The sequence below is a fragment of the Schistocerca americana genome, chromosome 2 (genome assembly GCF_021461395.2).
Source record: "Schistocerca americana isolate TAMUIC-IGC-003095 chromosome 2, iqSchAmer2.1, whole genome shotgun sequence".
Taxonomy (NCBI): Eukaryota; Metazoa; Arthropoda; class Insecta; order Orthoptera; family Acrididae; genus Schistocerca; species Schistocerca americana.
The window spans coordinates 196,545,454-196,560,701 of NC_060120.1; the positions used below are offsets into that span (position 1 = coordinate 196,545,454).

Genomic DNA, 15,248 nt, shown 5'->3' on the forward strand with positions numbered 1-15,248 from the left:
AGTTTCTATTGCAAACACAGTAGTGTACAGTGAAGGTGGATATTTATATATTCAAGGCGAATATCAGGTGAGGAGCTGATAAAGAATATTTTTTCGAATTAAAAAGGTATTCAACACTGGAGAAGTTTTTAGAGAAGTTAATTGTTACTTCCAAGTTTATCATTTAGGGACATGTCCAAATGTTCTGTGCTATTGAATGAATACTTTCAATTCTTCATGTCAGTCCATTTGGCGTCCCATGTCCCTTTTATGTAATATATGAAGATCATGCGCGATATCATGGAATGGGTGGCCGGTGTTTTTTTGTGTGGGAGGCTATTACTGATTTATTATACTCACAAGTGTGGTAGAAATTTGTATGTTCGTTGTATCTTTCTTGGAAGTCACGCCCTGTTTGGCCTACATAGAAGGCTTTGCAGGTGCTACAAACTGTTTTATAAATGCCTGGTTGTGAGTGTTTATCTGTGTGTGCATTAATATTGTGCCTCAGTGTGTGTTGCAGTTTATCATGTCTTGTGAAGACACTGTTAATGTTGTGTACTCTGAAAACGTTTCCTATATTTTAGGAGGGTTAGCCTGTGAAAGGAATGCAAGCAGAGAGTATACTTTTCATTTTCTGAGTGGAGTTAGTTTTATACAGTTTTCTCTTTTTTGTTGCAGTATATATATTATTTCACAAAAATCTCACAATAGAGTTGCAGCCCTCAAATAACATTCATATAACATACACAAGCTGTAAAATGTGTTCATACCCTTCCACACTAAACATTTTCTTAAGTGCAGTAAGGAAGGCATTTGACTGTGTGGGTCATGTACACTCTTAGAAAAACTCAGGTTTTATGGAATTGAAGGCTATACACACAGCTGGTTTGAATCATACTTACTGAACAGAGAGCAACAAGTTGTGCTGAATAGCACAAATAATGTTGGGAGGGTGGTAAATTCTAATGAATGGGGAGTTATCACAAAGGAGTCCCACAGGGTTCAATTTTAGGTCCTCTGCTGTTCCTTATTCATGTGAATGACCTCCCACTTAACGTTCAGCAAGCAGAACTAGTACTTTTTGCAGATGACATGAGTGTTATAATAAATCCCATTCCAGAAAAAGCAGCTGAAGTTATTGTTAAGGATGTCTTTCAAACAATTATTAAGTGGTTCTCAGAAAATGGACTCTCCCTTAATTTTGAAAAAACTCACTATATCCAGTTCTGTACACCGTATAGAGTCATACCAACAATTGATGTAGCATATGAACAGGGCTCAGTTAACAGGTTAGATTTATACAAATTTTTGGGTATTCAGATTGATGACAACTTGAACTGGAAGAAGCATATTACTGAGCTTCTCAAACAACTAAGTTCAGCTTCTTTCGCTCTTCGTATAATCGCTAGTTTGGTAATAAACAGATCAGCCTCCTAACGTACATTGCATATTTCCACTCAATAATGTCTTATGAAATAGTTTTCTGGGGTAACTCATCACTTAGACATAAAGTATTGATTGCACAAAAGAGAGCAGTGAGAATAATTAGTGGTGTTCACCCAAGGACGTCATGTAGGCACCTTTTCAAGGAGTTAGGTATTTTAACTGCGCCATCAGAGTACATATATTCGCTAATGAAATTCGTTACAAATAATCCATCTCAATTCGTGAAGAACAGGGATGTTCATACGTACAACACTAGAGGGAAAAATGACCTTTCCTGTCCGTTATTGGAGCTGTCAGTTGCTCAAAAAGGAGAACATTATTCAGCAGCAAAAATCTTTGATCATTTGCCCAACCACATAAAGTGTCTGGCAGGTAGTAGATCAAGTTTTAAATCTAGCCTAAAATCATTTCGTTTGGACAACTCCTTCTATTCCATGGACGAGTTTCTGTACCAGAAAAAAAAAAAAAAAAAAAGATTGTACCTCTAAATGTAGTTGCATGTGTAGAACTAAAAATTTAAGTAATGTTAATATTAGCACTATTCATGTGTGCATGTATATCTTGTAATCTGACCTGTTCCACATCACATAGATAAAAGAATCGGGAAAAATGATCTATGGAACATGGCATAACTAAAACTAAAACTAAACCATTCCCCAACTACCAAAAACACTTCTTTGCTGTAACATCTCCTTCTGTGTACTTCATTGTCGGCACTCCACAGGATGCCAGGTAACATTCTGCAGGCATTCGCCAAACCCAAACTCCTCCATGGGATTGCCATAGGGTTGATCACTCCAAATCACTGGTTACCAGTCATCCGCTGCACTGGATGACTGTCTCTCTTTACACCACCTCATCCATCTGACTAAAGAAATGCGTGGCTTGTAAGCAGTTGCTCGACCATTGCTTCTCATCCCTTTACACTCCATACGCAAACTCAGTGTGATAGTGGACTGCTGGCAGCACTTTGCAACTCACGAGCGATTCCTCCCGCTGGTTTCATGTGATTATTTAGAACCACCCTTCGCAATGCTCAACAGTCTCACTCTGTCAGTACATGAGACCTGTCTGGTCTTGTCTTAGCAGTGGTTGTTCCTCCACGTTACACTTCAGAATCGCATCATCAACAGTCGAGGTTGGCAGCTTTAGAAGGGTTCAAATGAAACTGAAATGCGCCTTTGGCGTCATTGGCCGGGAGGCCCCTTCCGGGGCAGGTCCGACCACCTTGGTGCAGATCTTATTACACTACTGGCCATTAAAATTGCTATAACAAGAAGAGATGCAGATGATAAACGGGTATCCATTGGACAAATATATTATACTAGAACTGACATGTGATTACATTTTCACGCAATTTGGGTGCATAGATCCTGAGAAATCAGTACCCAGAACAACCACCTCTGGCTGTAATAACGGCCTTGATACGCCTGGGCATTGAGTCAAACAGAGCTTGGATGGCGTGTACAGGTACAGCTGGCCATGCAGCTTCAACACGATACCACAGTTCATCAAGAGTAGTGACTGGCATATTGTGACGAGCCAGTTACTCGGCCACCATTGACCAGACGTTTTTAGTTGGTGAGAGATATGGAGAATGTGCTGGCCAGGGCAGCAGTAGAACATTTTCTGTACCCAGAAAGGCCCGTACAGGACGTGCAACACCGGTCGTGCATTATCCTGCTGAACTGTAGGGTTTCGCCGGGATCGAATGAAGGGTAGAGGCACGGGTCATAACACATCTGAAATGTAACGTCCACTGTTCAAAGTTCCGTCAGTGCGAACAAGAGGTGACCGAGACGTGTAACCAATGCCACCCCATACCATCACGCCGGGTGATACGCCAGTATGGCGATTACGAATACACGCTTCCAATGTGCGTTCACCGCGATGTCGCCAAACACGGAGTCGATCATCATGATGCTGTAAACAGAACCTGGATTCATCCGAAAAAATTACGTTTTGCCATTCGTGCACCCAGGTTCGTCGTTGAGTACACCATCTCAGACTCTCCTGTCTGTGATGCAGCGTCAAGGGTAATCGCAGCCATGGTATCCGGGCTGATAGTCCATGCTGCTGCAAACGTCGTCGAACTGTTCGTGCAGATGGTTGTTGTCTTGCAAACGTCCACATCTGTTGACTCAGGGATCGAGACGTGGCTGCACGGCCCGTTACAGCTATGCGGATAAGATGCCTGTGATCTCGACTGCTAGTGATACGAGGCCGTTGGGATCCAGCACGGCGTTCCGTATTACCCTCCGGAACCCACCGATTCCATATTCTGCTAACAATCATTGTATCTCGACCAACGCGAGCAGCATTGTCGCGATACGATAAACCGCAATCGCGATAGGCTACAATGCGACCTTTATCAAAGTCGGAAACGTGATGGTACGCATTTCTCCTCCTTACACGAGGCATGACAACTGCCGTTTGTGTATGAGAAATCGGTTGGAAACTTTCCTCATGTCAGCACGTTGTAGGTGTCGCCACCGGCGCCAACCTTGTGTGAATGCTCTGAAAAGCTAATCATTTGCATATCACAGCATCTTCTTCCTGTCGGTTAAATTTCGCGTCTGTAGCACGTCATTTTCGCGGTGTAGCAATTTTAGTGGTCAGTAGTGTACATTCGACGCCACGTTGGGCGATCTGCGCGCCGGATGGGGGTGAAATGATGATGGAGACAACACAACACCCAGTCCCTGAGCGGAGAAAATCTCCGACCCAGCTCGAAATCGAACCCGGGCCCGTTGGACGGCAATAGCTGATCAGTCAGCTATCGGGACGGACAGGGTTCGAGTCCGCCTTTGGTCACATCTAGTGCCAAAATCCGCATTACACTGGGGCGTCCTGATACTTCTGATCAGATGGTGTGTAGTGAGGCACGTGAGAAGCAGCGTCACCAGATCAAATTTACTGAAGACCTTGACTTAGCGATTCGCGGTTCAAAATGTCGCTGGGACAAGAACATAAAAAAGAGACTGAGTGAGGATACCTATATATTCATTAATTAGATAAGTATTTCCTTATAATATATTATGAAAAGAATTGGTACACTGGTACAACTGCACAGAGAGGCAAAATATAGGCTGCCTTACACTTTCCACTTTCACAAGCTGTGATTGTAACAATGATGTCAAATGTCGTAAAACAAGCTTCACTCTTTAATGCGCTACGTTGCGTATTTGCAAAACTTCTTTGCACATGATAATTGTATTATATATGCACATACACAAAGGTTGCAATATTTTAGAAAAAAATAATATTAAATTGTTAGTTAGGTCTACCGACACTACGACTCATAAGCTTGTCTATAAAAGATCGCTAATACGAGTAAACAGTACATTATACGATTAAATATGAAAAAACACAAGCATAATAAAGAATTGAATGATGTGTGCTTTTTTTCTAACTAGCATATAGCTTAAGGGGGGTAGGACGTCAGACGGATCGACTTGGAGCAGGAGAGGCATCACACGACATTTTCATTTCCAGTGTCTATACTTTTACAAAGAAGTTCAAAAAACTTTGTCAGCATCACCAGGAAGGATTCAGAATTCACACTCATTGTAGTGGAAGTTCGAAAACATAGCAAATTAAATTTTATTACGTGCGAAATTTCATGATTTTTTCACTTAGTAGTGGCTGCATTTGTTGCTATAGGTCCACTTTTCTTCATAAGTTAGAGAGATTCTTCGAGGAATTTTGCACAACATACATACCATACTTACAGGTGTATGAAACTCTAGAATTTAGTTAATTTATGAAAAAACGAATGAGCTGTTGTATTTTAAACTTCATGTTTAGAAAAACACAAATTTTGTAGTTAATTACCTCAATTTTTACCACAGTTTTTAATAGATTTGGAAAATTCTAGAGTTTCATACACCTCTAAGTATGGTTTGTATGATGTGCAAAATTCATCGAAGAATTTCTCTTACTTATGAAGAAAAGTGTACCTATAGCAACAAATACTGACATTAGTAAGTGAAAAAAATTATGAAATTTCACATGTAACAAAAATCATTTCATTATGTTTTCGAACTTCCACTGCTATGAGTGTGAATTCTGAATCCTTCCTGGTCACGCTGACAAAGTTTTATGAATTTATTTGTAAAAGTATAGACAGTGGAAATTAAAATGTCCTGTGGTGCCTCTCCTGCTCCAAGTCGGCTCGTTTGACGTCCTACCCCCCTTAATTACCTTTTTTAATATTTCCTGTATTTCCAAATACACTACCAGAAAAAAATTAGTACACCCTTTTAGAGGTTTCCCATTCATTCGAAATTTATTGTTGCAACACTGCATATGGAGTACATGAAACGACTATAATTACAGATCAGTAAGCACAAGCGGTTCTGAGGTACCAGGTATCGCCCTTTGCTAACATGCCCATATTACATCGTGATGCAGCCGCCACATGCAGCAGGCGCTTATTCTGGCATCCAGTCGACCGTAAAGATGGTGGATACCGTCCTGGGATACGTTATGCCACGCGTGGTCGACCTATTCACGTCGTTCTGTAAGAATTGTTCGTTGACGAGCCGCACGAGTCATTTCTCATCCCATCATGTCCCACACAGCGTCATTGGAGACAAACCTGGAGATCGTGTTGGCCACGGAAGTTACTGCACGTCTTGTAGAGCACGTTGAGTTGCATGGGCAGTATTTGGGCGAGCATTATCTTGTTGGTACAACACATCACCTTCCGGTTGCAAGCATGGCAAAAGAATGGGTCTAACAATATTCTGCACGTACCGCGTGCTGCTTACCGTCTCCTCCAGAAACACCGAAAGTCAGCGAGAATTGCAGCTCATCGCAGCCCGGACCATAAGACCTGGGACGGGGTCAGTGTATCTTGTACGAATGCACTCTACGAAACGGCTCTCACCAGATCTATGTCGTACACGCAAACAACTACCACTTGGCTGCAGGCAGAATCTGCTTTCATCGCTGAAGACCATGGCACCCAATTCCATCTTCCAAGTGATCCTCTGTCGGCACCAGTCGAGCCGTGTACGTCGATGTTGTGGCGTGGGTGGAACACGGGCTAGAGCCATGCGTGCCCGTAGTCCCAGTTCTAATGAGTGATTCGTAACAGTTCGTGTTGACACGTATGGGCTCACGAACCCTCTTGTCTGTCCTGTGGTAGCTGCACAATCTGCCACTGCTGCCCTTACAATACGACAATCCTGGTGGACGTCTGTGCTGAGTGTACGTCCAGAACTTCATCTGCAGATGTGAGAATGTTCACGAGACCATTGGTACCAGCATCGTTGCACAACTGACGCAGCACGTCCAATTTGTGTGGCAATTCTCCGAAAGGACCATCTCGTCACTGGGAATTCCACAATCTGACCGCTTTCAAACTCACTGAGTTGGCTGTAGGAAACAGAAGTGCGTCTCTGTGGCACGGTTGCCTGTCTGCTTCACACGTTTGCACCACGCTGTGCCTTCTGGCTGTGAGCATTCCCTACTAAAGGGTAGACACAGATGGTGCTCTAGTAGCCATGCCACTACGCTATATGTATAGTATAATGGGCAGGGGCACTATGAATATAGTGCGGGACAATAAGTTGGGAATGTAGGCCCCACGTGAGGCGTGCCAGAGATAAGTATCTGCAGTCGCACTATCCTCTGTGTCCTCCGTGGCTCAGATGGATAGAGCGTCTGCCATGTAAGCAGGAGATTCTGGGTTCGACTCCCGGTCGGGGCACACATTTCAACTGTCCCCGTTGATGTATATCAACGCCTGTATGCAGCTAGGGGTATTCATTTTATTGTAACTACGCTATCTGTTGGTGGACGACGTTGAAACCACTGTCAGTACTTCTACTATTCCAGGTGGCATCGTCTTTCCAGGTGCACTATTTTTTTCCCAGCAGAGTGTATACATAATCTATAAATTACTTACCAGCGGTATTTACACTGACCAAATGAGTAGACGACGTCGATGGGTGTTGTGTCCACGTTGAAAATGCAGCTGCCTACGTGTTTCGATTCTCACTACGAACAAGAGGGCGGGCGCAAAGGGCGATTACCGCCGTGGGATGCAAGTACTAGACTCCTGGAAATTGAAATAAGAACACCGTGAATTCATTGTCCCAGGAAGGGGAAACTTTATTGACACATTCCTGGGGTCAGATACATCACATGATCACACTGACAGAACCACAGGCACATAGACACAGGCAACAGAGCATGCACAATGTCGGCACTAGTACAGTGTATATCCACCTTCCGCAGCAATGCAGGCTGCTATTCTCCCATGGAGACGATCGTAGAGATGCTGGATGTAGTCCTGTGGAACGGCTTGCCATGCCATTTCCACCTGGCGCCTCAGTTGGACCAGCGTTCGTGCTGGACGTGCAGACCGCGTGAGACGACGCTTCATCCAGTCCCAAACATGCTCAATGGGGGACAGATCCGGAGATCTTGCTGGCCAGGGTAGTTGACTTACACCTTCTAGAGCACGTTGGGTGGCACGGGATACATGCGGACGTGCATTGTCCTGTTGGAACAGCAAGTTCCCTTGCCGGTCTAGGAATGGTAGAACGATGGGTTCGATGACGGTTTGGATGTACCGTGCACTATTCAGTGTCCCCTCGACGATCACCAGTGGTGTACGGCCAGTGTAGGAGATCGCTCCCCACACCATGATGCCGGGTGTTGGCCCTGTGTGCCTCGGTCGTATGCAGTCCTGATTGTGGCGCTCACCTGCACGGCGCCAAACACGCACACGACCATCATTGGCACCAAAGCAGAAGCGACTCTCATCGCTGAAGACGACACGTCTCCATTCGTCCCTCCATTCACGCCTGTCGCGACACCACTGGAGGCGGGCTGCACGATGTTGGGGCGTGAGCGGAAGACGGCCTAACGGTGTGCGGGACCGTAGCCCAGCTTCATGGAGACGGTTGCGAATGGTCCTCGCCGATACCCCAGGAGCAACAGTGTCCCTAATTTGCTGGGAAGTGGCGGTGCGGTCCCCTACGGCACTGCGTAGGATCCTACGGTCTTGGCGTGCATCCGTGCGTCGCTGTGGTCCGGTCCCAGGTCGACGGGCACGTGCACCTTCCGCCGACCACTGGCGACAACATCGATGTACTGTGGAGACCTCACGCCCCACGTGTTGAGCAATTCGGCAGTACGTCCACCCGGCCTCCCGCATGCCCACTATACGCCCTCGCTCAAAGTCCGTCAACTGCACATACGGCTCACGTCCACGCTGTCGCGGCATGGTACCAGTGTTAAAGACTGCAATGGAGCTCCGTATGCCACGGCAAACTGGCTGACACTGACGGCGGCGGTGCACAAATGCTGCGCAGCTAGCGCCATTCGACGGCCAACACCGCGGTTCCTGGTGTGTCCACTGTTCCGTGCGTGTGATCATTGCTTGTACAGCCCTCTCGCAGTGTCCGGAGCAAGTATGGTGGGTCTGACACACCGGTGTCAATGTGTTCTTTTTTCCATTTCCAGGAGTGTACTTCTTGCGCCAAGAGAAGTCGGAGGCAGTCAGTGAGCGAGAGTGGGGCAGAAGTTGAAACAATGAAAATTCAGAAAACAGCAGTGTGGCAATAATAATATAACAGCGGAAGCCAAGCCCTGACTGTTTTTTAAATACACAGCTGGAGCCTGCCCTGAAACGTCTCGTTAGTTCGTTGCCTGATCGAGACCTCTTGGCACTCCGTATTCAAACTTTCTTGGTTACCACCATCGATCCGTTCAGTAACGCGTTTCGGAACTTTCAGGTACTCGACCGTTAATTGAGTATGGAAAAAAAGGACCTCGAAGGAATTATCCGAATGGGACGGAAATCCGTAGATGTGATGCACTGTACAGACAAACCAATTACAATTTAAGAAAGCTTTCTTGTAACTTAAACATTGATTTTCGTCGGCTCCTTCTTTAGCAACGTTCAACCCCGGCATATACTTAACGCTAACCACTAATGCCTCAGAGTGCAGCATTGGTGCAGTACTGGCCCGCAAATATCCTAACGGGGCAGAACAGTCCGTTTCACGTACATCTCTATGCTAACAAGTTTCACATGATCACCAGTTACAAGCCCCTCACTTCGCTATTGGGTCCCCACTCGAAACTTCCCGATAAGGTTGCACAGCGGCTGCAGTGCTGGGTATTGTCCCCTAGTAACTATAAATACAAGATCTATTACAGGCTCATCATGCAGCATTCAAACACAAACGCACTTTTCTGCTTGAAATGTGATCCATGTACAGACTCTGAAAGCCACAAAAGCCTTGTTTTGCCTTTGACAGTGACACAACCTCGAAGAATTCCCAATTAAGGGTGCAAAGTAACAATACCAACAGGCTATGATCCATTGCTCTGTAGAGTGTTGGCTGCTGTATAGCGAGGTAGGCCGGAGCACCTGCCTAAGGCCATAGACCCAGCATGGCATTCATTACAACACCAGCTTACCGTAACCGATGGTGCCTCATTATTAGCCACAGACAAATCTGAACAGTGGATGGTAACTCTGCCCCTGCATATTGAAGCTCCTCCACATCGAAAGTTGAAGAATGTGGAGCAGCAACGAAGGCAATAGCGCGGCATCATGTTTACTGGGCTGCTGTTGACGCTGCCACAGAACATATGGTCCAGATCTGCAAGACCTGCACCCACAATAATTCAGCCCCAGCGCAGCATTTTAACCCTTGGCCCCGCCTTCACCACCCCTAGCAAAAAGAACGCATTGATTCTGCAGAACGAGTCTGAGGAACAATGCGACTGTCAGCCGATGATGCTGTACCCAACTTCCCACATGGGTCATAGATGGCTTTCACCAATACATCAGCTACTATCTGTACCCTCTCCATTCGAACCAGAGGGTCGCCTTCCACCCTGGTTTACGACAATGACCCTCATTTCATGGATACTGTGTTTCAGGAATTTTGTATACACAACAGTACTGAGCACCTAAGTTCATCATCGAACTCTGAAGCGAAGCAGATGGTCAAGATCTACAAAATGCTGATACGCAAGATAATGACAGCGACTGGCTCTGAGGGATACTCACCATCTTCTTTGCAGTGTACTGGTGTACCCTCGTAAATAAACGCAGTCCAGCAAAAATTGCACATGAACACATCCTGTTTGACCTGCTGCGCCTGACTCAGCGATCCCACCGCCCATTACCGATCGGCTCCCAAGTATGGACCGATATCTCCGCGTAGGACTCCACAAACGATGCAAGGTGTCGTCGTCGGCTATAGGGGACGACAAATATTGGAGATTGAGACCGATCAGGAGTGAATATCCAAGCATGAAAATCAGTTCTGACCATAACGAGACGTAGCTAAACCCCTCCCCCGTGCAGCCAACTGACGTGAGTCACGCAGCCACCCTCAGTACAAGCGTTCCCAGCAGTGTGCCTTCCACCACTACAACAACCTCTGCACTCGTTTTATGCGCCAACAGGTGATCGACAACGACCAGTGATAGGAGATAATGTAGGTGAACCCCCTACTACCCCCTAATCCACTTCCAGCTCCCACCAACATCTGAGAAACCCTCTCCAAGCATTTGGCAGAGCTTGGGCATACCTGTATTGAGGCTTCCATGGAAGCCGAACCATTGCTGCCATGCATACCAAAACCGGCCGGTGTGGCCGTGCGGTTCTAGGCGCTTCAGTCTGGAACCGCGTGACCACTACGGTCGCAGGTTCGAATCCTGCCTCGGGCATGGATGTGTGTGATGTCCTTAGGTTAGTTAGGTTTAAGTAGTTCTAAGTTCTAGGGGACTGATGACCTCAGCTGTTAAGTCCCATAGTGCTCAGAGCCATTTTAACCATGCATACCAATGTTGCTACCCACTCCCATGCTGGCAGAACCATGCAGCACACCAGAAACAATCGATCGGTTGACAATTCCACAGACAGCATCGACATATAACCTGGCCGATCACGACGAGGAAGTGCAGCGAAAGGCTTTGGCGTAAATTCTAGCACGACCACCCCCACTTCTCGACGAAATCCGGACAGGCTTGAACAGTTCCAGCCCTACACGACAATTAAAGAGGGGAGGGGTTTAGTATTCGTATTTCCCGTCCAGCCTGAGTATCGATTTGGAGGGAAAGTCAGAGACACTCAGTCTCCATAGAATAGTCCCAGCTCCCTCCCACGAAGGACACTGCTGCCACAGGAATGTCACATGGGCCCACCTACTGAGGCAAGAGTGACTGTAAATACCACTGCCCCATACTTGTTCCTCAGTTCCTTGCTATTCCCTGAAGCCTTCGACACACGCCTTTGATAGTAGATTGATTGACCTTGCCTTTGTTTATGGTTTTCGATTCATATCCTCGGTCTGTTTTGCAATTTCTTATGACTTTCGATACTATTTTGGACTTAGCTTCTACCCAGCCGTTCACTTTGTTATCCCCATCGTCATCGACCACACGAGCCACCAATTTCCTCCACCGATCACAGTGTGACTGCCAATGCGTTTATTCATAAACCATGTTCTTGCTACACAGTGAAAGATATATAAGTGACTAATATTTTGTATAGTGAGCTTACTTTGACCGCATCTCATTGAAACTACTGCTGGGGTAATACTGACAAAGACTGTTGATCATGACATGCTGTCATCATAATCATCAGATCAAACATTTTAGTGAAAGCTTCGCTTACTGAGTCTGTCGTGCAGTAGCTCCCTTATCATCGTCGCCTGTCTTATTGTCTTGTGATGCATCGTCGACACCCATTCTGAAACAAGAAAATACTGGCATTAATCATCAGATCTTTAAAGTGAATGTAACTGTAAAGTTCTTAATCACTTTCTGCTGTATTTCTAAATCTGTTTAGGTGCAGAAAGGCACAGTGATCGGGAACGTGTTCTTATTCAAACATTTCTTGCATAAAAAGTGCTAGAATTACGATCTGAAATGGCTCTATTAAGTTATTTCCATAAACATTTATCGGCTGAGCTATCTGAACAGGCCTTCTGGCCGGAGCGAAACTCCAATGTGCCAATACTTCATCTCTGTTATTCTAAGCTTCACAAACCCTTTACTGTATCTCTTGGAATAGCAGAAGAAATTTACTGGCAACTTGAATCTGAGTAAAAGTACACAGTCCATAATGCGTAATCGGATGATGGAGGCAGCAAGAGCAAAGGTCGAGATTGGAGCACCTATCAGACTCGCACTTCCACTTGTAACAATAGAATTTTTATGCTGCACTTGGACCCACATCACGTAGTTATGTAGTTAGTCACATGTATCAGAGATCATTTGAATGATTCTTTTATACATGGCTGTGGAACGAGTCAGTTTACAGGGTGTGTATAAATGACTAGCGTTAACATTGATGAACAATTTATTTTTTTTAGTCTTACTCACACAACTACATTAAAAAAAGCCTTTTCTTAAAAAAACTGACTAACAATTTTGTAGTAGAAATTCTTCAGTGAAATAGAATGAGTTGTCCATGAGAAATGATTTTAAGATAGATTTGCTGCCTGACAGACATTTTAGGTTACTAGCCAAAAGAGGAAAAAATTTCTTGATCTACTGACAGCTTTAAAGATGGGTAACAAAGGTCATTTTTCCCTCTAGTGCTGCAGGTATGGACATACTGTTCCTCTAAAATTGTGATGGATTATTTATGACGAAATTCATTCGCGAAAATATGTATTGTGACGGCGCAGTTAAAGTGCCTACCTCCTTGAAAAGGTACTTACAGGACGTCCCTGGGTAAACACCACGCATTATTTTCGCTGCTCTCTTTTGTGCAATCAGTACTTTCTTTCTAGATTAGTTACCACAGAAAATTATTCCATAAGACATTACTGAGTAAAAGTACACCAAACATGTAAGGAGATTGATTCGTTTGTTTCCAAGATTAGCAATTATATGAAGGGCAAAACTAGCTGACCGTAATTGTTTGAGAAGCTCAGTAACATGCTTCTTCCAGTTCCGGTTTTCATCAATATGTATAACCAAAAATTTGGAGCATTCTCTCCTATTTAGTGACTCCTGCTCATGTGTTACATCAGTTGTTGGTATGACGCTATTTATTGTACAGAACTGATATAGTCTCTTTTCTCAAAATTTAGGGAGAGTCCATTTTCAAACAACCACTTAATAATTATTTGGGAAACGTGGTTAACAATCTCATCTGTGGCTTTTCTTCCTATCGAGATTTATTATAACACTAATGATGTCAGCAAAAAGTACCAGTTCTGCTTGTTGAATGTTAAATAGAAGGTAATTCACATATATAACGAAAAACAGTGGACCCAAATTGAACCCTGTAGGACTCCATTCCCCAGTCACTAAAATATTCTACACCTTCAACATTGATTGAATTATTCACCAGAACATGTTTGTTAAGTATGATTCAAACCAGCTGCGCATAAAACCATCAGTTCCATAAAACTCGAGTTCCTTTAAGAAAGTAACATGATCTACACAATCATACACCTTGGAAAGATTCCAAAAAATACCAACTACCGATATTTTATGGACCCTAAACTGTGTTATGCTATGTAAAATGTTTCTACTTAAGTGTGGGAATACTCTTGAGTACATTACTTTTTCGAATATTTTGAAAAAAGACGATAACTGTTAAGTATCTCTTGCTGTCTTTCTTATGAAAAGATTTAACAACTGCATATTTTACCCAGTATGAAAAAAATCCATGTGACATTGATGCAATGCATGTATCACTATGGAGATTCCTTTTGAAGTTGGAACAACTTTTCAGAGTTCTGTTTGAAATTTAATGAACACCACCTGAGCTTTTGTTTCTTAGAATCTGTATAATTCTATTAATTTCAGTAAATGACGTTGATGCAAGTTCTCGTTTCTTACAGTTTTGTGGAATAACATTTTTAATATTTTCTCTTGCTTCTTCAACACCCTATTTTTGCTGCTACATTTAGAAACTGATCGTTAAAAGTACTCACAGCTTGTGAACTATCCCTCACAACATGGCCATTTAGTTTAGTTTAATTGTTGTGGTATTTTACACACTGACTGGCTGTCGAGTCTCCCATTTGGCAATATACTATATAGTTTTAATCTTATTATCTGCATTATTTATTCCTGTCAGGATGTACGTTCTTTTGGACATTTTAATGACTTTCCTTAAAATAATATAATATTTCTTGTAGTATGCAAGTAATGTCAGATGTTGACTTCCTCTGGCCTTTATATAAATTACTGTCTTCCTCCAGATTTTAATTTCCTCAGGTAATCACAGCTTACTTGTTTTTTTAATGGATCTTCTGGACATGTTTTTGGGAAAGCAACTTTCAAATTTTGATACTTACAATGAATTAAGTTGAAATTGACATTAGCATCTCTTTCTAGGTATACCTCATCCTATGCTACACGTTCTGTTCTGACTTACTCTTAAAACAATGTGTCCTGTTCTCATTACTAAAACCTCACTGTTCACACTGTATTCGATGACGTTGCATTTATTAAGTTTAACGAAATATCAGTTTGCTGGAGCATTTACAGGGGGATCGTAAATGAAGGAATTAGGTGTATCAGCCTCTGATGTAATTTCATAACTGGTTATCGAAACGAATTTGGTTACGACACTCAACAACGAACTCTTTGACCCTAATCAACCTTTATATCAAGTGTATTCCATTTTTTTGTTGTGCATAAAACATATTTATGAGAACATCACAATATCGCCGTTTGCTTGCTGATTCCGATGATGTCATGCAATTCTTCCGAAATTTATTTTAAGAATCCTGAGAGAAATGCATGTTTCGAACATTGTAATCAGTTTACTATGTTACAACTGCACTCCAATTTCATCAGCTGATTAAATATTACTA

At 43.7% G+C, this 15,248-nt stretch overlaps 1 protein-coding gene across 1 annotated transcript in view; it reads right to left on the bottom strand.

The window, feature by feature from the left end:
- The window catches only part of LOC124595054 (vesicular glutamate transporter 2-like), a 170,555-nt gene that overhangs the window by 74,999 nt on the left and 80,308 nt on the right, over nucleotides 1–15,248 (bottom strand). The window contains exon 2 of the mRNA XM_047133619.1: nucleotides 12,083–12,157. Coding sequence (XP_046989575.1) covers nucleotides 12,083–12,156 — 74 coding nt within the window. The 5' untranslated portion in view covers nucleotide 12,157. The remainder of the gene's footprint in view (nucleotides 1–12,082; nucleotides 12,158–15,248) is intronic.